This window comes from Ctenopharyngodon idella, chromosome 21 (assembly GCF_019924925.1).
Source record: "Ctenopharyngodon idella isolate HZGC_01 chromosome 21, HZGC01, whole genome shotgun sequence".
Classification (NCBI taxonomy): domain Eukaryota; kingdom Metazoa; phylum Chordata; class Actinopteri; order Cypriniformes; family Xenocyprididae; genus Ctenopharyngodon; species Ctenopharyngodon idella.
Window position 1 is genome coordinate 5,144,363 of NC_067240.1, and position 24,510 is coordinate 5,168,872.

At 35.6% G+C, this 24,510-nt stretch overlaps 2 protein-coding genes across 3 annotated transcripts in view; one reads left to right on the plus strand and one right to left on the minus strand.

Annotated features, from left to right (window-relative positions):
* agpat2 (1-acylglycerol-3-phosphate O-acyltransferase 2 (lysophosphatidic acid acyltransferase, beta)) lies at positions 1-18,391 on the plus strand. Its single transcript, XM_051877455.1, has 6 exons — positions 1-472; positions 8,453-8,586; positions 8,828-9,003; positions 10,362-10,457; positions 14,298-14,370; positions 15,872-18,391. The coding sequence occupies exons 1-6, from the start codon at positions 294-296 to the stop codon at positions 16,027-16,029; spliced, it is 816 nt and encodes a 271-aa protein (XP_051733415.1). The 5' UTR covers positions 1-293; the 3' UTR covers positions 16,030-18,391.
* The window catches only part of egfl7 (EGF-like-domain, multiple 7), a 20,440-nt gene continuing 13,290 nt past the window's right edge, over positions 17,361-24,510 (minus strand). For both annotated transcript variants that reach the window (XM_051877453.1, XM_051877454.1), the window contains exons 7-9: positions 22,907-22,983; positions 20,798-20,972; positions 17,361-20,707 (exon numbers count right to left, since the gene is read on the minus strand). In XM_051877453.1, the coding sequence (XP_051733413.1) occupies positions 20,688-20,707; positions 20,798-20,972; positions 22,907-22,983 (272 nt within the window). In that variant the 3' untranslated portion in view covers positions 17,361-20,687. The remainder of the gene's footprint in view (positions 20,708-20,797; positions 20,973-22,906; positions 22,984-24,510) is intronic.

A 24,510-nucleotide genomic window follows, 5' to 3' on the forward strand; every position in this document is an offset into this window, starting at 1 on the left:
TCAAACACCGCTAGTGACTCACACACGGCCAAAGGTTACACTCAGAGCGCTCAGTGGATAACCCGCGCCTTGCTCTCCATAAACCTCCGGTTCTTGTTGACATCCACAGCATTTGCGTGAGATTACGTAAACGACAAGCAGGAGGATCGGTAAAGTTGCTCAAGTGTGCGACTTGGACGTGGTGTCTGATGTAGACTCGGCTCAGAGTTGGTCCCGTACGGTCTTCCCTCCGCTCCACACCGCTGGCCTTCTATCATTTCTCGACAGCCGAGAAAGAGGCGCTGGTCGCGGGTATGGATGCCGTGTGGATGCTGCCTGTGCTGCTGGTGCTCCCGCTCCTGTTATGGACCAGCAGCACGTTCGTTTACTATTTCAAAAAGTGCTTTTATGTGGCGTACATGATGCTGCTGGCCGTTTTCACCATACCGATTTGCATTCTCAAAAGCGGCGGCAGAGACATTGAGAATATGAGGTAAGTTGTCAACAACGCAAGTCACACAATATTATAAACTCGAGCATTGATTCAGGACACTGGGCTGTAATTTTATGTGGTTATTGAATGTTACACCAAAAATCTGGCTAAAGAAACATTGTAATATAGATTAAGTTGTATTTTAAGACTGGAACACATTGCTGCAAACATCATTTAACGTCATATGCATGAGTAAATAGCTCGTTTATGTACCCACACATGTTTTTATGAATGCATTTGTAACGGAATGCATTGCATCTGTTTACCCCGGACAGATGTTCGGATCACGGCAGTGAATCTTTAGCCAGCTCGCTAAGAACAGTGCACGCGAGAACACATACAGGCCTCTGTATTGTATATTTAACACGAAATCAGAGTGATGCATGCATAAATTAAGCTCCGTGTGTTTTATCCACACAAGATAATGTAAATATGCTGTTAGAGCGCGTGCATGTCCCACTTGTGTGTGTTTAAGCAGCGCGTGCTATCTGCTTTAGCCAGAGATGGCGGACCGAAGCGTGTGTTTGTTTTCGGATGCTGTGCTGGAAACCTGTGAAACGGATGTAGGTTGCTTTGCTAGTTACACATGCTCTAGTTTGTCTGATCTAAGACTTCCTATTTGTATTAATGAGGCCATGATGGATTGGTTTCATGGCTCAGCTGGTACAGCAGAGTTCATCCTGGTCGATGGTGCTAGATTAAACCAACGCTCACACACGTTCCACACATTGGACAGTTGATCGATGGAATTGCGGATTCCAGGCCATCAGTTTAGAATCAATGTTCGCGCCGAAAATCATTTTGAAACCTTCCGTACCAGTCTAGAATGTCGCTGCCATGGTAACGGACGTTCTAGAACGGCGGATCGCCACACAGTGTCTCAAAGGTCCCCCACTGTCAAAGTCAACATTTAAATAGATTAACAGAAACTAGGGCTGTCAATACATTAAAATTAATTGTGATGTTGTGGGTGTGTGTAGTTTTGTTCAACGAAAGAGAATAAAACAAGTACCTAAAAATATGTTTTCTTGATGTTAGCTATTTTATTTAGTTATTTAAAGGGGACCTCTTATGCCCCTTTTTACAAGATGTAATATAAGTCTCTGGTTTCCCCAGAATGTGTCTGTGAAGTTTCAGGTCAAAATACCCTACAGATTATGTATTATAGCATGTCCAATTTGCCCCTATTTAAGCAAAAAAAACACAGTTTTTGTGTGTGTACCTTTAAATGCAAATGAAGAGGGTGGAGCCTTTACAGGATACTCAACAACAAAACTGGAGAATCTCTCACAGCCAAAATGTCAGAAATTGTTAGTAGCGGTGTTCGGCCTAACAGATGGAGAGACTCAGGAAGAAGTTACAACTTTTAGAATGCAAATGGACTTTTCTGAATGGTTAGTTGAGGCATTTATGTAGTTGTGGAGTTAACTTTATTCAACTTAATTCATCCACTGTCAGTGGCTTAGATGCTGGGAGTCTAGGGAGACTCTTATGTTCATTGGTACATCAAAAAACAGAACATTTGTAATGTTTATGTGGCGCAGACATTATATCAATAGGTACTATAGCGAGGATATAAACTTGGCGTACTATGTACAGCTCACTCAGGGTGGGATCTATGCTAATAGGCAGATTGTTACCAGTAATGGGCGGGGCTTGGGTAGATCTGGAACAGTGTATTTTCAGACACTGCTTATGATTTATGGGTGGATTTTTATCATTGACTGTTTTTTCCTACGTGGTGCGAAATTTCTCAGGCCAAAAAGTTCCATTGTCAATAGTGTTCCAGATTCCAAATTCCAGATCACATGGATTCCTATTGAAATTAATGTGTGACCATACCTGTGCTGTAATTTAACACAAGAAAAAATTACTAAAGAATTTACTGGTTTATTGCGTCAAATTTGAAATTCCACCAACAATGTTCATCCTCCTAGAAAAGTAGTCCCGACACTAAAAGAAAGATTTAGATTTACAGCTCAAATAAATCACATTTTGTATGAAAACAATGTATAGAAATGCTTTAACAAAAGGTGAGCTTTACATTTCTACTTTTAAACTTTCCCAGAATGCCTTGTCCCATTGTAAGTTACAAACTGAGGAGTGAATCAAAATAATTTCCTGTGGTGAGCTTAATATAGAACTGAACCTAGAACATTCATTTAAATAGGACATTTAGTCCTTTATTAAAGCATTTTTACAAGTGGGGATCATCGACAGAAGTAATTTTTAGCAATTTGGCCCTCACAAATATAGCAAAATCATTGTGTTGAGCGATATCAAGATGTTAAATTACAATTGATATGAATGTTTTCAGGAAATTCTATATAGTTCTCCATGAGTGTGACCTTTTTAATCTCAATTAAGTAGCCATAAAATCTAAACGCATGCTAATTATTAAAAAAATTGAGTATGAAGTATGCCTTGTTGTCACACTTATAGGTCATGCCAAGTTTGTAATGTCAACTGCATACATACCGGCATAGACGGGATCTCTTATGTGATATGAAAAGCAACCTTGTGTTTGTGGCCTTCCCTAATAGTGTGCATGGGATATGAAAATTGGAGACCTGAGGTCTGACTGCATTTGCACAAAAGTTCCCGTCAGCGCCTGTTACGGTGTTCTGCAGCTTTTGAATAACTTTGAAAGAGACCATTTCACATGCTCACTAAAAACTAGACAATTTCTACTCTTCATAACAGTCGGTTCATTCACACGCAGGGTACAATGAACTCACTGGATACCATAGAATAACAGAAACCCATTTATTGCAGTTATAAACACAATCATCTATCCCAAGTTTTTAGTTCACTGATATTTTATACCACCTGTTTAGTGATTAAGTGCCATGTAGTTCACAGGTGAACTCGTCCAGATGAGCAGGTCTGTTCAGGACCGTGTTTGAATGTGGGGGTGCGACGTTACCCGGTAATTACGCCAGGATAGGGTGATCTCATGTGTCATTGCTGGTGTAGATTTACTGTACCTCGACTATCATGTGTTGTCATGTGTGCAAATACTGTACATACTATAATCTGATCGTGGCAAATATGTGGAAACTAATTTATGCAAGCTTAAGTGTTTTGGTCATGGCTATTAAGTCAGGATGACCTAACACCCATATTAACCCAACACACCACATGACGTGGGGACGATGGGTGGTGTCTTGTTGCATCAGTCTTGTTCTTCTCTTTTAAGTTTATCTGGATCTCTCTCTCTCTCTGTCTCTCTCTCTCTCTCTCTCTCTCTCTCTGTCTCTCTCTCTCTCTCTCTCTCTCTCTGTCTCTCTCTCTCTCTCTGTCTCTCTGTCTCTTTTTCTCTCTCTCTCTCTCTTTCTCTTTCTTTCTCTCTTTATCAGTGTGATAGGAAAGAGTGATTGAGCCACTCAGGGAGGTGATGCAAGGATGCCAAACTTATTGGGTGAAAGGAGAGAGCTGACAAGGCTACTAGAGATAGAGGTGGTAGAGGACAGATTTGATCAAGTTAAAACGTTGACCCAAAAATTTTGTCATTTACTGTTAATCCAAACCTGTATGGCTTTCTTTCTTTCTTGTAGCATAAAAGGAGGAAATCTTTTTATTCGCTTGCAATGAGTGCAGATTGGAGCATTAAAGCTTCTAAAAGGACACAAAAGTACCATAAAAAGTATATTCCAAGCCATGTGATGAGGAACAATTTTTATTTGTTGTTCATTGATTATCTTCCCTCTGTACTATATATCTTTAACTGCCGTTTTCTCACCCGTTATTTTTGTTGTGTCAATTTCTTCTTCTTCTTCTTCTTGGTTCTTAACTTTGATGTTAACTGTGCATTTATGTGTAAGGTTCGCAACTTTATTAAAACAATATTTGAACTCCATAACCTTAGACCTATTGGTCTAATTAGTTTTTATTTTTGAATTTTCCATTTTCATTTTAGTTAGTCTTAGTCTTGTGTTTTTATCATTTTATCAAGTTAATGTAATTTCATTTTAGTTTTTAATTATTTTAGTACATCAAGTTAAACTAAATGAGAATGAAAAATGTTGCAGTTATTTGAAATAATTTTTTTTTTAATATATTTTAACTTTTGTTTTTGTTTTTTTCAAACAAGAAGATGATTTTATGATTTTAGTTGTAGTAACCCTGGCTTGTGCATTATTCAGACAATCTCCTTTTATTTTTCACAGTAGAAATAAAGTAATACAGGTTTGAAATAACATGAGGGTAAATGATGAGAAAATAAATATCTCAAAAAGACCGTAGTAACCTTCAGGTCTTGATAAGCTACTCATGAAGTTTAAGATCTATGATAACAACCAAGCTTGGCAGGGTTTAAACTCTTCCTTTGTGTTTGTGTATTAGGTCAACGTGTCAGAGCACAGGTTGACATTTGTGATAACAGAGTTTATTTAGGATGCGTGTAGTAACAAATAAAATATGTGTGCAGTTCCATAGCTGGTGGTTATAGAGTGGGGGAGGAGAGTGCAGGCATGACTTTTTTTTTTTTTTTAGGCCAAAACCTAGAAATGTTATCGGTTTAGCGCTTTCGTTCCATTGTCCTGAAGTCAGTGGGTTTTTTTAAGGGTTTTTGGTTAAATGCTTGAAATAAAGTCTGTGGTGAACAAGCTCAAGATATTTTCACATTTTATTCTGCGATTTTAAAATACATCAGAAATACCCTCTTGTGAATTTTTTTCTAATTAAAGCTTTTATATGTCTTGTAAAAGGTGATTGCTAACAAGCGTCTAAATAGAACTATACAGAGCTTGTCGGGAACATCAGTTGAACAGATAAACTCATTGCACTCTTGCAAACTATTATAACTAAAATTTTCATGGAATATGCTTTTAAAGGGGACCTGTAATGCCCTTTTTACAAGATGTAATGTACTGTAAGTCTCTGGTGTCCCCAGAATGTACCCCACAGATCATTCATTATAGCTTGTCAAATTTGCCCCTATTTGGGTGTGAGCAAAAACACACTGTTTTTGTGTGTCCCTTTAAATGCAAATGAGCTACTGCTCCCGGCCCCCTTTCCAGAAGAGGGCGGGGCTTTAACAGCTCGCGTTTCGTTTGCTCAACAACAACAAAGCTGGAGAATCTCACGCAGCCAAAATGAGGATTGTCAGTAACGGTGTTCAGCCTTACATTGTTCAAACCGGAGTTACAACTTTTAGAATGAAACTGGACGTTTCTGAATGGTTAGTGGATAAATCTAGTAGTTGCTGTGGAGTAACATCAATGAAAAACAAGAGGTCTAGACCTGGGCTTTTTTGTTGTTTTAGTTTATGCTGCAGTCGTCCATGAGGGGCTGCCGCGTTACTTTTGCTTTGTTGTTTATTTTGTATGACTAAAGTTACGTTGAACATTCCCCAGTTCCCGCCTCCTTTTTTCTTCTGCTGATTGCATTTACGCTTAAATTCATGAAGGTTGTGTTCATTTGTGAAGATTATCGTGGGAATCTTAACTTTTGTTAGTCACAGAGCTTATTTTCTGCAAAAGCCAATGGAAAAATCCTTTTGGGTTTTTGTCGAGGGAACCAGGGTGATGCTAACTTCCGGCATTCTTGTTTGAGTAAGAAAGCATAATGCACAGTGGTGTTATAGTGAAAGTATTAGATGCAAATGCATTGATAAATAGCATGATTCTGTACCACGGTGTTTATGTATTACTCCAAGGTACACTTTCTTTCTTTCAGATCATTAAGCTAAACCAATTCAAATAAATCTAAATTAACCATTGCACAGTCCAGATTTATTGCAGAACAGGCTCAGATTCTTGTCTCAAAGACGTGTTACAAAACGCACATGCGGTGACTGCTAAGATCAAGATCTCTGTGTAGAGAGCTGTTGTTTACTATTCACAACATGTCAAAACTCAAACCCTCTGGGTAATTTCACAACCATCACTATTGTGGTGACGTGTAATGGGCACAAAGATTCAAGTCAAAGCATTGCTGAAATGAATGCCTGTGCAAACTTGAAACAGACGTGCATTTTGGTGCGTTGATGAACCAGAGAAAAATAAAATCAAATGAACAGTAAATGTTTAGATTTAGTGTTTGCTAAGTCAAGCATCGCTTCACTGTTGTTTAGTACTTATTACTGTGGATGAAGTGTTGTACTAAACCACTAACACTAAGTATTTGATCACGATTCATTGTAACTCACAGTCATAAATCCATCTCAGTTTATCGTCTTTCAGGTTCCTGAATTGTTTGAATGAAGTGAGTTTTGTTGACTCTCTTTCTTCAGCTGCGGTATTACATAACCACAAATGTCTTTTGCCCGCATTTGCTCCACTTATTCACATTACTGATATGAAGCTCTTATGTGTTCAAAGGTCTCACAGATACCGCATCTGTAATCTCTCTGTTCTATCGCGCAACATCACAGTAAACATCAAATTATCCAGAAGATTATAGAATAATACCTAGTATGATTACTATACTGACTATACTGTTTTTTTTATATACTTTCAGTTTTCATTGTCTTTTTTTTTTTTTTTTTAAATATATTACTGTTTTACTTTTTACTTGTTTTTGTTTGTTTGCAGTTAGTCATTTTAGTTCTTCAATGCCAATTAGTTTCAGTTTGCCAAGGCAACAGCTAATTTTCATTTAAAGTTTTTCCATCTAATATTTTATTTTATTTCAGCTTTGTTTCAAATTAACAAAATAGTTTTAGTTGTAGTTAACTCTAATAACCCTGTCTGTCTTTTACACACAAACAGGTGCATTCATACATGTTAGCTAGGTAATTATTGCACTGATAAACAAAATCTTGGTGACTTTAGTTTGTCTTAACATGTTGTTGTTGTTTTTAGAGATTAAAACAAACTTTATGACCAAACCATTTTGAAATGCAGAAAATGTGTTTAATTACATAGTGCTTGATGAATCTTATTTGTGTTTCCATCTACTTTTTGCTTGTACTTGAAGCTAGTGATTTGAAAAACATTATGTTGCAGACATGATAGATACATTAAAAAAAAGTGCATTTTGATGGGCTATTACATTTATTACTAAAATGTAGGGCCGGGCATTGACACAAATTTCATGATTCAATTCGATTTCGATTCACAAGTTTGTAATGCATTTTGATTCAATTATGACTTTGATTCAATATCAATTCATTTGGATATTGTAATATTGTGATATTTAAAAAAAACTTAAATTAACAACTGATTTGTATACAAACATTTAAATTGCACATAAGACAGTTTTTATAATAGTATTATAATATAACTTAATTATGTTTCTACTCCAACTTGTTTTTTTCTGGAATGTAAACATTTAAACAGTTTGAACAATTGATGATAACTTGTTTTAATGATGGATTTATACAAACATATTAAACATGAAGAGGTTAAGTAAAAAATATAACGGATATGTAATATAGTGCATATATTTAGCAAAATGCTCCTCTCTAGTGTTTATTTGTTTAGCTAGCTATCAAGCTATGGTTGCCGAATGGCTTTTCTGAGGTAAATGTTACTTGACATACTTTACAAGCTATTTTATTGATCTCTTTCCGTGCTTGAAACACTGATTAAGCAATTACATGAGACATGAAACATTTCAGTAAGTTGTACTGTATCTTTCAACATACCTTCTGATGTTCATTCATGTTCATTTCATGCTATAACTAGTAGTAAAGCAGAAGAGATGATCAGTTTAATGCCACTTCACTTGAACTGAGGCCAGGGTTGCCAGGTTTTCACAACAAAACCCGCCCAATCACTACTCAAAACTAGCCCAATCGCAATTCAGAGGGGGATCCCCTGGTAAAAATAAAAAAAATTGATTTTTAATGTTAATTAATTAGAATTTAATGTTTTAAAAAGCCCTACTAAAACGTTTTATATTTGCCTGGTGAATGATAAAACGGTGGAATAATTCTTTGCATTGAAAGAGGCATAGAAGCCATATTTGTGAAGAAGGATTGAGTGACGGTGATTAGTCGTATTCTGGATTACAATGTCTTTTTACTTCCTTTAGGGTAATCCGGTTCATGGTTCGTCATGTGAAGTACTTCCTGGGTCTGCGCTACCAGGTCAGCGGTTGGGAGCATCTACAGACAGATGGACCCTACGTCATCATCTCTAACCACCAATCATCACTCGACGTGCTAGGTGAACTAATACACACAATCAATCAACACTCAATGTGTTTGTTATTACCATTATTACCACTCTTACCTATCAAAACATGGCATGGCAAACAAGCTCTGTGTGTCAAAATCCTGTTTAAAGAGCTCTGCCAACATGACCAGACATGAATGGATTCACTTCTTTCTACATGCACACCCAGATGTCACATGATCGTGCTTGTGCAACCAGTCTTTCTGTACTGATTCTCTCCTCATCTCTGCAGGCATGATGGAGATATTGCCGGACCGCTGCACGATGATAGCTAAGAAGGAGCTGATATGGGCCGGGACGGTGGGCATGATTTGCTGGCTGGGAGGAATCGTCTTTATCAACCGCCAAAAGACCAGAGACGCCAAGAACGTCATGAGTGATGCTGCTAAAACCATGTTGGCCGATAAGGTCTGTCTTTACTGAGATAAAATAAATTGTCTCAAATTGATCCATGCTAATTAATGGTATATGCTCCTACTGAGGCATAGTTTCTTCATTAACGAATTAAAAAAAATCATATTTAATAGCTAAATTTTGGGTGAAGAACTACACTACCCATGAATCCATAAGAGAAAACATATCAGGACAAGGGCTGCATCCGAAATCACATACTCTCTTGAGTAGGTACTTATTTTGAATAAGTACTTACTTTGCGGCCGCTAAAAAAGTGTGTTCTATATAGTATGAATGTATGTAATATGAATAATCCGGACGTACTACATTCGCCATGTCATTATCATGTGACCTACCAGCATCAGTTGCGTTGCTTCACTTTCATTCACAAATCTTCTCCCGTGGCCTCATGGGATAGTAAAGTGTCCATCATACGCACACTTCAATATCTCGCCGGAAGACTTAGGTCATGTGGGGTTTTTTTGCCTACTTGTTATTAGTACTGTGAATTCAGACATACTGCTTTTGTCACATACTGTTTTTCGCCCACTATTTAGAAGGGAAGTGTGCAATTTCGGATGCAGCTAAGGTCTTCATAATGTCTCAAATATATTATATAGTTGTATAAATACACTACCGTTCATAAGTTTGGGGTCTGTATGATATTTTTGTTCCTTTTGGAACTATTCTCACATAATAATACTGGGAAAAAATGTATCATGTATCCACAAAAATATTAAGCAGCACAACTGTTTTCAACATTGATCAGCATATTAGAATGATTTCTGAAGGATCATGTGACACTGAAGACTGGAGTAATGATGCTGGAAATTCAGCTTTGAATCACAGGATTAAATTACTTTTTTTTTTTTTTTTTTTAATATTCAAATATAAAACAGTTAATTTAAATTAAAATAATATTTCTCACTGTTTTTATTACTGTTTTTACTGTATTTTTAATTAAATAAATGCAGTCTTGGTGAGCAGAAGAGACTACTTTCAAAAGCATAAACTCTTACCGAGTTCGAACCCTAAACTTTTTAACAGTAGTGTATTTGAATATTGCATTATTGCAATATTGCATAATGCATTTAAAGTATGTTGTTTTTGTTCTCATGTGATGTTGTGTCTTGAAGTTAGAACTGTTTATGAAGAATTCTTTGAAATCCTGGTGGAGAAAATGAGTTGGAAAATACTTCTATTGTTTTCTTAATACCAAACATTCTAACAGCATGATGTCATTGTAATATTTTGCATACCAAATTGTGGTTTGGTACTTTGCATCTAATCATCCATCTGTATATTATTTGTTAGTCATTTTCAGTGGGTGCTGTAAACAATCTCATTTTGTGTTTACATTAAACTTTCTGTAGATCCGATTATGGGTGTTTCCAGAAGGCACACGGAATCAGAACGGCGGGCTTCTGCCATTTAAAAAGGGAGCGTTTCATCTGGCCATTCAAGCACAGGTGAGTGTTACTTAAGAACACCGGTGGTGAAAATCAAGTTTTTAATGTTTATGGGTCCTATTTTAACGATCTAAATGCATGGTCTGAAGCGCATGGTACAGGTGCACTTAGGGCGTGTCCGAATCTACTTTTGCTAGTTTAATGACAGAAAAAATGGCCAGCGCACCAGGTGTATGGTCTAAAAGGGTTGTTTGTATTCTCTTAATGAGAAATGGGTGTGTTTTGGGTGTATCGTGCATTAAACCAATCAGAGTCTCATGTCCCGTTCCCTTTAAAAGTCAGGTGCGCTTGCACCATGACGGATTGCTATTTACACGGCGGAATACAGTCACCCTCAACCTGAAGAGTCAAGTTAAATACATGTGTGTATTGCCACAATAGGTCAAATAATTAGCCAATTTCATTCGTCTATACTGCAAATAGGTAATTCTGATACATGTAATGACTATCCATTATGACATGTAGACATTTTTATCTTTATGTACACAATAATACATTGTAATCTTTTTATTTTTATTATTTGGCATGTTTGTGTGCTGTTGCACGGCCCTGTGTGTGTAACAAGCAGAGTGTATGCGCGTTATACACCCGCATATAGGCGCATATTACTAACGCACGCTTTAAATAACAAAAAAACAGGTTAGACCAAGTTTTATGGTGCAGTCGTTTTCATTTGCCTCAAAATAGCAACATGCCAACAATGAGCCTGAACACATCTCGTTTTCAGACCAGCGGCGTGCATGGGCAAACAGATGGGTGCGAGTGCATTTGCTATTTAAACACCGTGGGCGCTGGATGTGAAAATGATAACTGCGTTGGGCTGAAACGAGCAAAAATCACTTGCTATAGGGTCCTATATGTCTATATGGTGTTTTTAATATACTTTAAGGCAAACCACTTGTCAATTCATCATTCAACACTATTTTCTCGTCAAATGCAGTAGACTTGGACCAAAACAAAACAATTTCCTCCTGAACAGTTTTGTGTTTTTAAATAAAGCTCTGAAACTCAAGGATAAGAACTTCCTAGACTCCTTGTACTTGACCTGATTTAACCTGACATGTAGGTGCAAAGTACAAAGCTTAAGCAATTTACCTGGAACAACCTGAACAAGTTTGAGCTCAAAGGTCCCTCATTAATCCATGAAACCTGTGTCAGGGCCAGGGTCAGAGGTCGTAAGGGAGACTGGCTTTACCCATGTAGGTGTTGTGTGTTACCTTCACCACCAGAGGGAGTCGTTGTTTGTTATATTGTTTAGTGTTCGGCTCCTGTGGTGTTCTGCTGCAGCCACATAGAAACATTTACTTTTATGCAACTGATCTGCACATTTTCAAAGCCACATGAAACATTCCTTCAGCATTTCTTCCTTTCTTGAGGCTTGTGAATAAAATTTGATTATTTTTGTTGTGGACTAATGGCAGTTTGGTCACTTAAAATACTTCCAGTTTCCCTTTATAGGCTTTATTTTGTATGGGAAAGTAGGTTGTTTCTGTATATGTGTGTGTATGTACTGTGTTATTAATTATTAATTAAGATTTTTTAAATGTTTTTTGGAAAAAGACTCTTCTGCTCACCAAGGCTGCATTTGTTTGATCAAAAATACAGTAAAAAATGTGAAAAAAGTGAAATATTATTACCATTTTAAATTGCTGTTTGTTATTTGAATATATTTTAAAATGTAATTTATTCCTGTGATGACAAAGCTGAATTTTCAGCATCATTACTCCAGTCTTCAGTGTCACATGATCCTTCAGAAATCATTCTAATATGCTGAATTATTATTATTTTTTTTTTTTTCCCTTTCGAAACAGGAAGTTATCAAAGAAATGCCTCTCTTTTTTATTTTGTAATAGCTAAACCACTTTATTGTCAATAAAACTTTGTTGTCAATCTAGAAGGCATTTAATTTAACAAAAATCATACATGCCTCTAAACACAAGATGTGATCAATATTTTTGGTTATTTTCTTAGAAGTGGAAAACTGTACATGTTAAATGCATATATCTGCTCAAATGTTATTTTGTCAGTTTTTAGGAGTGCACTAGCAGCATATAGATTATGCTCAATGCTAACAAAGCCTTAAGGCTAATCTAACCACAATACTTCAGCCTTTCCTGTCTCTCTCAATTAAAAGTGAAATACTAAAACTACATTTCTATGACCACAACAAAATATTTTGGATAATTGCTGTAATGTTGACACAAACCTGTCAATAGCCAAATATTTGAGCCTGACTGAGATTCAGATGAGATCACAGACAAAACAAGAAGGGCAGGAAAGGGTTTCTGACAGCTTTTTCCCCTCAGAGTTGACTTGTAGTTGGTGTAAAGAGCAGGTGGAATGAATTAGAAATGTGAAATGCTTCTAAACGCAATAAGTTCATGTGAGGTAACATCAATTTGTGCTAAAAACTGAATATTTTAGAAAGTGTGTATGTTTATGTGGCTGTGAGTTTGTGTGTAATTGTAGTTAATAGTCATTTTACTTTATTCTGAACTTAAATCAAGCATCTACACGTGTGTGTGTGTGTGTGTGTGTGTGTGTGTGTGTGTGTGTGTGTGTGGTGGTGATGATGATGATGATGATGATGATGATGCATACTGATATAAAAATGGCAGGCCATCATAATCAAAACCAGATGAGCATGTGAGTTAAGGCGGACAGATATCACTTAATCTAGACCAGACTAATGGAGCTCTGATGGTTCTCATTAGTTAAGGTAAAATATGTGAATAGTCTATGTGTTTTCTTATCTTTGATCTGTGTTTTGCAATTTGGCATTATGCACCTACGCCATGTGTGACCTGACAGGGTTTTATACCTGGTCTAGACTTAGAGAAGTTTAGTAGAAATTGCTTAATTTAGGGTTTCAGCAAAATATTTGTAAAATATTTACATAGAAATATGAAATACATGCAAAATGTACATGCATTTTAATATTTAGATGTTTAATTTATCATTTTATTGTTATATTTAACTACATTTTTAAACATGAAGTAAAACATTTTAAATATTTAAATATTTGTTTGTCAATGTTTCTTATATATTTCTTTAGTTTAAATGTACATAATTATTTTTTTTATTATATGTATAGATTTATAAAATGTAAAATATAAAAATATATGCAAAATATTTTAACCTCCTAAAATGCAATTTAATATGTATTTATCATTTTATAGTTACATTTACCTACATCTTTAAACATGAATTAAACCATGTATGTCAATTTATATGTATTTTTTAGTGCTGTCAAATCGATTAATCTCATCTAACATGAGTTTATATATATATATATATATATATATATATGTTAGAATTGATTATGATTAATCTTTGACAGCACAAATTTTTTTTTTTAATTTTAAAAGAAATTAGTAGTGGATTATTTCATATTATTTTATTTATTTTTATTTTTTTCATGTTATTTTATGTGTGTGTATTTATGCATATACACTTTCACTCTCTCTCTCACACACACACACACACACACACACACACACACACACACACACACACACACACACACACACACACACTGTCCAGCGGTGTCGTCATGAGAACTGACCACTTCTCCGCATCTATTATTAGTCTGGGAGGATAGTTGAGTCTGTGTCTGATGATATTTTTGTGTGTGAGAGCGTTTCTAATCCCCGCTGACTTACTCTCTCTCTCTCTCTCTCTCTCTCTCTCTCTCTCTCTCTCTCTCTCTCTCTCTCTCTCTCTCTCTCTCTCTCTCTCTCTCTCTCTCTCTCTCTCTCTCTCTCTCTCTCTCTCTCTCTCTCTCTCTCTCTCTCTCTCTCTCTCTCTCTCTCTCTCTCTCTCTCTCTCTCTCTCTCTCAGGCTCCCATCATACCCATTGTGTTCTCTTCCTACAGTAACTTCTACCTACGAAAAGAGAAAGAGTTCAAATCAGGTAATGCACATTACAGATGTATGTTAAGGAGAAACACTGGGTTCCTGCACAGTATGGAATTTGTTTCGAGTCATTTCCAGTATGAAAAAATGAAAACACAGTATGTGAAATGATTTGTTTCTAGACTAATGCCCCTATTCTGATTTCTAAAATCTAAAAATGTGAATTTCCAAAAAATAAACTTATTGTACAAGCAGTTTGTTTTTTATGGCACTTGGAGCAGGCAGCCAAAAGTTGAGGTAATATTTAACGCAACTGAATGAATTCAAGACGCGTATTTTCATTGATCAAATTTTGATTATACTTTATTGAAATTAAATGAATTGAAATTAAATATTGAAATTTAAACAAATACTGATTTCATCAGCAAACATTATTACACTGGGATATCCTGCAGTTATTTTGAAAAGAATATTTTCTGTATTAATGTAATCAGTGACTATATTATTTTAAAACTTATGAGTAAATGTAACAAATTTTATTAAATTTATTCAAAATGTATGCAGTCAGTGAAAATGTGAATGTAATCAATATTATTTTATTATTTTGACAATATTACCTTAACTTATAATATGAATTTAAAATAAATAAAGTTAAATTAAATCCTGTAAAATGCTGCATATTGAATTTGTAATATTTTGCCAATTATTTGGATCAATATTCCGCTGAATATTTGGCAACGTAATGGAATACATATTCAGAATGTAACGTACATGTTAACAGTTGGATTTTAAAACCATTTATCAGATGTTAAATAGAACATTTAATCTAAACCCGTCAAAATAGTAGTCCATATGACTGATGCGCTTTATTCCACGTCCTCTGAAAGCTGAAATTTCAATTGTTGTTGTTATTATTTAATATTTAGTGAATTATTTTAACTATTCCTTGAAATGCATTGTGAGACATTTTTATTATTGATAATTATGATGATTATGGCTGTAATGAACATTTAGAAATTGCTTAATTTGGGGTTTCATCAAAATATTTGTAAAATATTTATTTATATATGTGAAGTATAGAAATATTTGCCAAATATTTTTAACCTTTTGAAAAGGTATCATTTTATTGTTATATTTAACTATATTTTTAAACATGAATTAAACCATTTTAAATAATTATTAGCTTATTTTATACGTATTTTGAATTTTTAAATAAATTAATAGTTGATTATTTATTTATTTATTTATTTATATATATATATATATATATATATATATATATATATATATATATATATATATAAATATTTATTTTTTATTTATTTATATAGTGTGTGTGTGTGTGTGTGCGAAATATAAAAAAAATATTTAAAATGGTTTAATTCATGTTAAATATAACAATTAAATGATGTATTAAAATGATGTATTTCACATATTTAAATATTTTACAAATATTTTGCTGAAACATCAAATTAAGCAATTTCTACACTTTAAAACATGAATTAAAACATTTTGACAGTTGATGACTGTAATGAACATTTCCACACTGTTTCTAACAGGAACCATCACTCTGAAAATCCTTCCAAAGATCGAGACAAAGGGACTAACGGCAGATGATGTGACAGCGCTCTCCAACCAATCATTCGGCGTCATGCATTCGGCCTTCCTGGAGATTTCCGGCCAAGCCACCCAGTGCAACGGGCCGTCCACCCACTGAGCGCTCTGCTGCTGTCGCGCCCTTTCATTCGCTCTGACAGCAAGGATGGCTTGAGACTACGTCGTCGTCTTCGCCGTGGTGACGGTAACCATGGCAACCAGGCGCTTTGGTATCCTCTACGATGGCCTAATGAAGCAGGAACACATGTCCATACAAACAAAACACATAAGCATTCACATTGACTACACACAGAAGGTGTCATCTTAGCCTAGTTTTGATCTCCCGTTGGACTCCCGGGGGGCGCTAAGCAGCGGAACAGTGTTTTTATGGGGGAGGGGCGGTGACTTTTCACCTCGCCCGGTGTGACGCTTTGTTCCGTGTCCTTTTTGACGTCGGACTGCTTTTGTCGATGACGGGTTGAGTTTTGGAGCGACGCCCTGAGAACATTGTGGATGTGCGTTCGACATGCATGCCTTTTGAATTTCTATGTTTTTCTTCTTTTCACTGATCTTCAAGGACTCATTTCGTTGGTTTGTGTAGGTCGCTTTTTCTCGAGGTACTCTGCTTGCATTATGGGAAATCGGTGACGAACATCTGTGCTTGTTTTATTTCTGTTGTTTTTGTTCTGTTTTCGTATTGGTTGCCAGAGTATTTTTCCAGTGCGAGCACTCAAAGATGCCCTTTATTGTTATAGATAGTTGATTTAAAGGAAAAACTTTTGACCAAAAAGTTAATTCGGAAATGTCCTATACACTCCAGAGTAAAGCTTTTTGTGTCATCACAACCAAGGATTTTGGAAAATGCAAAGAGATTGTGCGCTGCTTGTTAGTTCGGTTTCCTTATTTGTCATCGAAATCTTAACGAACAGGTCCATTGTCAGCATTATCAAGTGCGGCTTCTTCCTGTGCCATGTGTCAAAAGTGTCTCAGCCTAGAATATTGTGAGAAACACTATTGATTATTGATCTGTGATCAAGATGTTTGATTAGTGTTTAGGATAGAAATACGTTCCAGCTGGCTTAAGTTCAGTGCTTTGCTCATTTCTTTTGTTTTTGTTCATTTTCATGTTACAAAACAACAGATTTTCCATTCTTAAAAATGTATTTAACATTGTTCAGTCCTATTGTTTAAAGTAGAAACCATTTACAAGTGAACTATTATTATAATAACTGATGGAATAAGTATTATCTAACATACTATATAGACTATGGCATAATCTAAGGAGCCAACTTGACTAAAATGTGTATAAGAGTCATTATTATTCAGACTTTTGAAGGACAAACTCAAAATCTTAATTAATTTTACATTTGTTAGCAGATGGGAGCATCAAAACACCTGCTATAAAATGATCCCAGGAAATTATTATAATGTAAATCGCTGAGGTTTGTAATATTATTTTTTTTTTTTTTTTTTTTTTTTTTTTAAGTGGATATCGACATATAGAAACATGATGGCGCTCTAGAAAATCGCAGATCCTTCTTAGATCAGATATTAAACTTCATCTTAAACCTTAAGTTTTACCAAGGAAGTCCATATGAAAAATGATGAAATATATTTGAAAATGTTCACAATTTAATCTCAGAATGACCAATTATTTAACACCTATTTATTAAACGGATTGTATCACCAGCTTATTGCAGGAAATTAAATATTTGTAATTATTTCAAAGACGTTTCTAATTGCGCTGCATTGTTGAATCTTATATTTAATGCTTGGTGTTGCGGTTCTTATTGTTTAAGAATGTGTAACATCCTTAATATAATATGTACAATATTATTTAAGAGGTCTGTACTGTACACATTACATTATTATGGCTTGTTGAGCTGAAAGCGTTTCAGAACTTGGATTTGAAAAGTTTGAGTTGGTTATTGCTAAATGTCCAAATTAGGCAGAGTGATTATTATTATTATTACCACCAGTAGTATAAATTTAAACACTGATGCAATTATTGAATACTTTTATGTTGTGTATTAGGTCACAGATTTTATAAGCCCCTTTCCTTTGTTTTCAATGTAATTTTTGCCCTGCTAACTGAAAACCGTGCTGCGTACACGAATCAATGTACAAAAGTGTGTACAAGGTGTTGTGAGATTTTCACCAAAGCTATTAAGGATGTAAAACAAGTGAAGCTTGTAAAAGCTCTGATTATAAGATCCGTTAGATGAACCTGTCAGACATTTCATGGGCAGCCTTGTGTATGCGTGTGTGTGTGTGTGTGTGTGTGTGTGTGTGTATGTGCGTGTGTGTGGTCCTTTGTGTTTGTATGGTGACCAGACACACAAATGAACTGAAGCCCATTGTAAAATCTGTAAAGTCATTTAAGACGATGGTTATATAAAAATGTTGATTGTGGTAGAATCTGGATGCGACCTGTGTTAAGAACATCTAGGACAAAGAGTCAATAAAATCGTCTGTTTTTCCAATAGGAATGTTAGGATTTGTTCTTGATGTCATCTGTGTATCTCTTCATTTGTTTTTCACACACACACACACACACACACACACTTATGTACATCTATCTTTGTGAGGACATTCATTGACACAATGCAATCTCTATCTCCTTACCCTAACCCTACCTATCTGAACTAAGTGACTAACCCGATCCTGTTTTTGCATGTCCCTTTAAATGCAAATGAGCTGCTGTTCCCGGCCCCCTTTCCAGAAGAGGGCGGAACTTTAACAGCTCGTGCTTTGGTTGCTCAACAACAACAAAGCTGGAGAATCTCACGCAGCCAAAATGTTGGTTATCAGTAACGGTGTTCCGCCTTACATTGTTCAAACTGGAGTCTGACATCAGGAAGAAGTTACAACTTACAGAATGCATCTGGATTTTTTATATATATATATATATAATTATATAACCTAATTATGGGTTTTTGAATTACTGTTTGCATATTTTGGCATATTTTGTAAATTAATTTTGAGACTGTTTTGCCTCCATAGTAAAAAGAAGATTGTCAAATTAAGAAAACTTCTGGAACTTTTTTTTTCTCCAAAATACACTATATTGCCAAAAGTTTTGGGACGCCTGCCTTTACGTGCACATGAACTTTAATGACATCCCATTCTTAATCCGTAGGATTTAATATGGAGTTGGCCGACCCTTTGCAGCTATATAAGCGTTCAACTCTTCTGGGAAGGCTTTCCACAAGGTTTAGGAGTGTGTTTATGAGAATTTTTGACCATTCTTCTAGAAGCACATTTGTTAGGTCAGGCAGTGATGTTGGCGAGAAGGCCTGGCTCGCAGTCTCCGCTCTAATTCATCCCAAAGTTGTTCTATCGGGTTGAGGTCAGGACTCTGTGCAGGCCAGTCAAGTTCCTCCACACCAAACTCGCTCATCCATGTCTTTATGGACCTTGCGTTGTGCACTGGTGCGCAGTCATGTTGGAACAGGAAGGGGCCATCCCCAAACTGTTCCCACAAAGTTGGGAGCATGAAATTGTCCAAAATGTCTTGGTATGCTGAAGCATTAAGAGTTCCTTTCACTGGAACTAAGGGGCCAAGCCCAACCCCTGAAAAACAACCCCACACCATAATCCCCCCTCCACCAAACTTTACACTTGGCACAATACAGTCAGGCAAGTACCGTTCTCCTGGCAACTGCCAAACCCAGACTCGCCCATCGGATTGCCAGACAGAGAGGCGTGATTCGTCACTCCAGAGAACACGTCTCCACTGCTCTAGAGTCCAGTGGCGGCGTGCTTTACACCACTGCATCTGACGCTTTGCATTGCACTTGGTAATGTAAGGCTTGGATGCAGCTGCACGGTCATGGAAACCCATTCCATGAAGTTCTCTACGCACTGTTCTTGAGCTAATCTGAAGGCCACACAAAGTTTGGAGGTCTGTAGCTATTGACTCTGCAGAAAGTTGGCGACTTCTGCACACTTGCACAGCATGTGCTGACCCCGCTCTGTGATTTTTACGTGGCTTACCACTTTGTGGCTGAGTTGCTGTTGTTCTCAATTGCTTCCACTTTGTTATGATACCACTAACATTTGAGTGTGGAATATTTAGTAGTGAGGAAATTTCATGAATGGACTTATTACACAGGTCGCAACCTATCACGGTACCACGCTTGAATTCACTGAGCTCCTGAGCAACCCATTCTTTCACAGTCTGCATGCCTAGGTGCTTGATTTTATATACCTGTGGCCATGGAAGTGATTGGAACACCTGAATTCAATGATTTGGAGGGGTGTCCCAATACTTTTGGCAATAGTGTATATACAGTACAAAATTTTGTACAAATTGTAAACTTTGTGAACAACACACTCAAACATTTAAAGTTTAAGCAATTTTATTTAAAAAAAAAATGTAAACATAAAAAAATGGTATTTTAAAAAAGAAAATACAATTTTTTTTTTTTTTTTTTTTTTTTTTCCCACAATAGAAATACTCAGGAGAAGAACATGGAATTATAAATATATAAATTTACATACCAAACTTACACATGGAGAGACCATACAGCTGCACTTACACCAAGATTAAATGTGAGAAATACACTGAAAAACATTACGAAACAATCAAAGCACCCGGTCATCCGCCATAAAACTCCATTTTGGCCAAACAGAAGTTTGACATTGTGCTTCCCTTCATGCTCTTTGAGTTGATTGAACATGTTAAAATGGTTCAGACCCTTTGATCAGTGCTGCAGTTGTTCATTTAGACATCAGATATTGGTTTCACTTGGATCCAGCCCATCTTTGAATGATCATCTAGTTTTCCTGGCAGGCACCTAATAAAAACACACATAAGATGTTTTTGTTATTTTATCTATTGAAGCGGATTGTACAGATAAGTTTCATACACTTAAATATATGCTTACAGGCTCCAATACGCTCCTCCAGGAATCCGACCTGCTCACTGAGCGAGTCGATACGGTCTAGTTGCTGCAGAGAATGCGACAGGAAGTTGGTCCTCTCAGGCAGGAAGCTGTTACTGTCTCCCACACCATCCAAGGGGAAGAGCGTGGTGAAGGGAGCCAGAACCATCTCTAGTTTCTACACAGAGAGAGAGGAAGGTATTCTTACATTTGAGGACATTGAAATTATGACTAAATATTAAACAAATGGCAAATATGAGAATAAGGTTTTATTTGTTGACATTAGTTAACCACAGTTAGTTAAACTAGCAATGAACAACACTTCTACAGCATTTATTGATCTTAATTTAAAATATTTAATTAAACTAATGATTAAACTAATCATCTTGTAATGTTGTAATGAATGTCATTTCAGTTCTACTTTCTGAGTATGAATAATCATATGCAGTAAAAGAAAACAATACTCAAACACTGTAAAAGGTTTTGCCACAAACTCGACTGACTGGCTTCTCTCCTGTATGATTTCATATGAGTCTCTTCAGACCTCCTAACTGAACTCCTTTCCACAAATTGATCACAGAAATGAAAGCAGTATAAATAAAAATGAATGTTTTCTCTTTGTCTTAAGTGCAAACAATAAGAGCAACCATAATCAAAGCACTCTCTCAATATTCAAAGTGCAAATAGAGGCCAATTTTTTCTTTAAGCATGATACAGAGCTAAGAGATGGTTACAACTACACAGCCCAACCTACGATAGCTTTCATATTAGGAGATATTTGCATGCATCAGGGAGTCACTTTGAAAATGCGGGGTATTGAAATCGCGTTTGCATGTGCATTCGCGTTTTACTTTCGCTTTCGCTCGTACTCTGAATGGGGAGCGGCGGTGCTGAGCGCGCATTCTACAAGATAAGACATTTGTCAGACGCTTAGGCTCTGTTGTGCAAGGAATCCTCCGCCATGGTCTCGTCACATGATCAGTGAACTCTGATTCATGCTGCACTACATATGACTCTGCAGCTCGTGTTGGATGAGCTGATTGAAGTGACCGTTATCCAACTGAATTAAATGGTTTTTATTTCATGGCAATATCACGAGAGAGTTTTTCACCTCAACAAGAAATCTCGGCACGAGGCACAAGATCTCGTCGCACCCCTAATATATATACACATACATCATGAAACTCTTCCAAGAAGCTGATTGGTTCTCTTAAAGCCAGTTGCTTTAGGCAATCTGTCTGACCAATCAATCTGCTTGTTCTATCTACGAAACCTATTTATTTCTGCCCTGAACTGCACATTGCGACATGGGAATTTGTCCTCCACCTTCCCCAGCACCACCTGCCTAGATCTGCTAGGGGGTTCTCCCTACTTTCCTTGCAGCAGCTTGGAGCCTATTCATTATTTGCCTATTCATATTAACTGTATTTATGTTCATGTTTTGGCAGTAGCCTTGACTTATGCCTGCAGCAGCATATTCTATATTTTATCATCAAAATATGTTATTATTATCATTACAATATATAAAAAGAAACATTTATTTCTGAGGTGAAAACTGCTTGTCACCAAATGAGGAACATGAAATTTAATATGCATACTACTGTTTTAAACTTCTGTTTTATCCTTACATAATGCATACCTTTTTAGAGTTTTTACAGTACATACTTTGCAGTATGTGAATATTGTTTTGTTTATGAGTGCTAACTTATTTATTAGCATTTCTAAATTACTTTAAATTATACATAAACCTTTTGGAAGTGCTGAGCTGAAAACGTAATATATAAAAGCACTGAAATTAATAAAACTTTTTTTCTGGCAACTAATGTTGTTAATAATGTGACTATGTAATACCTCTGTAGCATTGACTAAACAAAAACAAACTATTCTTTACAAGCAATATCTGCCAAACACACTCTTTTCCGACCAACAAAGACAGTTAAGACCTGGATCTGTATGTTATGTTTCAGAACCTGTGATGTGTGAGGTTGACTACTGCTTTTAATTAAACCATTAGTGAGGCTTTGAACCAATAACCTCTCTTGGCAAACGTGCTACAGTTTCCTGTCGTTTGAAGTAGGATGTGTCCTGAGGGTGTGTGTGTGTGTTTCTGACCTGCTCAAGGAGCTCCACTCTGTTTTTAAGCATCTGAACTTCTTCGGTAACGTTCTCCACCAATCCCAAACCTCCACCTTTAAGAACAAAAGAAATACACACACATTATAGATGGACCCCACACACACACACACACACACACACACACACACACACACACACAGACATTGACATTCAGTCTTCATTAAAACCCTATTTTTGATGTTTTAAGATCTAGGCTTTGAACATAAATAATGCTTCTATTCAGACAACATGCAAACACACAAACTGACTGTGAGCTTTTGTAAGACTTCCAGAAAACAGTGTTTTATGTTATATTTCTGCATATTCTCTGTTTGCATGAATCCATGATTAATATCCAAAGCGCTCCCAGAGCAGACGAAAGACCTCAGAAGAATAGAAAGGCAGACGTAAATAAATATAGAAAGAGAGAGAATGAGTGGAGGGGGTGACAAAGGAGGAAAGTTTGAGGTTTGGCAAGAATATGATGCAAATACTTTGATATGCAGTCCGGTCCAAAAGTCTGAGACCACTAGTGAAAGATTTTGTTCTTTGTTTTCCAGTTAAAAATAAATATATATAATATTTATATTTATATATATTTTATAAGTATATATATACTTAAATATAAACTTAAAAATGTAAATGCATTTAAGTATGTTATTTTTTTATTTGATAAATAACTTAATAAATAAACAAATAAATAATGTATTTATTTGTTGTTTATTTGTTTTTTTTTCATTTATTTAATTAAATATTTTATCTATTTATTAACTTAAGTATTTTATTTATAAAATTAATTATTTATTTAATAATGTATTTATTTACTAAATTATTTATTACATATTATGTTTTTTATTTGCTGTTTGTTTTTTCATTTATTTTATTACATTATTTGTTTATTTTAAATTATTTATTTATTGAAGTATTTAATTAAATTATTTATCAAATAAATTATGTATTTTATTTTTTATTTGTTTTTATTAATACATTATTTATTTTTGTATTTTTTATTTTAAATTATTTATTAAATTAAAATGATTTATTTATTAAATAATGTCTTTTTTTTATGTGCCGTTTTATATGCCCCCTTTTGCTTTTATGACAGCAGTACTCAGATTGACCTGAAGAAAATCTGATGACCAAAATTTTATTTTACAGCATAATTTGAGATGTCCAAAAGAGCATCTTGTGCTTCAGTGGAGCAGGAACATCTGGCCATCTTTGCAAAGAGTCACATTTGTTTATTGTGACCTAGAAAGAGTGCAGAATCTGAAACATTTCTTCATGTTACATCATACAGTATCTCTTTGCTTAAAATGATTAAAAAATCTACAACTCTGTTCATTTTCAGGTTAAAATGGAAAAAAAAAAATCCCAGTGTTCTCAGATTTTGCACTCCACAGTATATTAAATTAGGTCATATTTCATCTCAAGCTTCAGTAAGGAGTAACCGATGACTGTGATTGGTTCTTTTGTAAATAGACATGATTAAGACACATCAGACACACCAATCACATCAGAGCTCAGCCCAGTAAGTCCCACCCCTTGGCTGTTGTTCTGAATGTTTTGGGTTGTGAGCTCTATCAATCTGAAAACTAGTC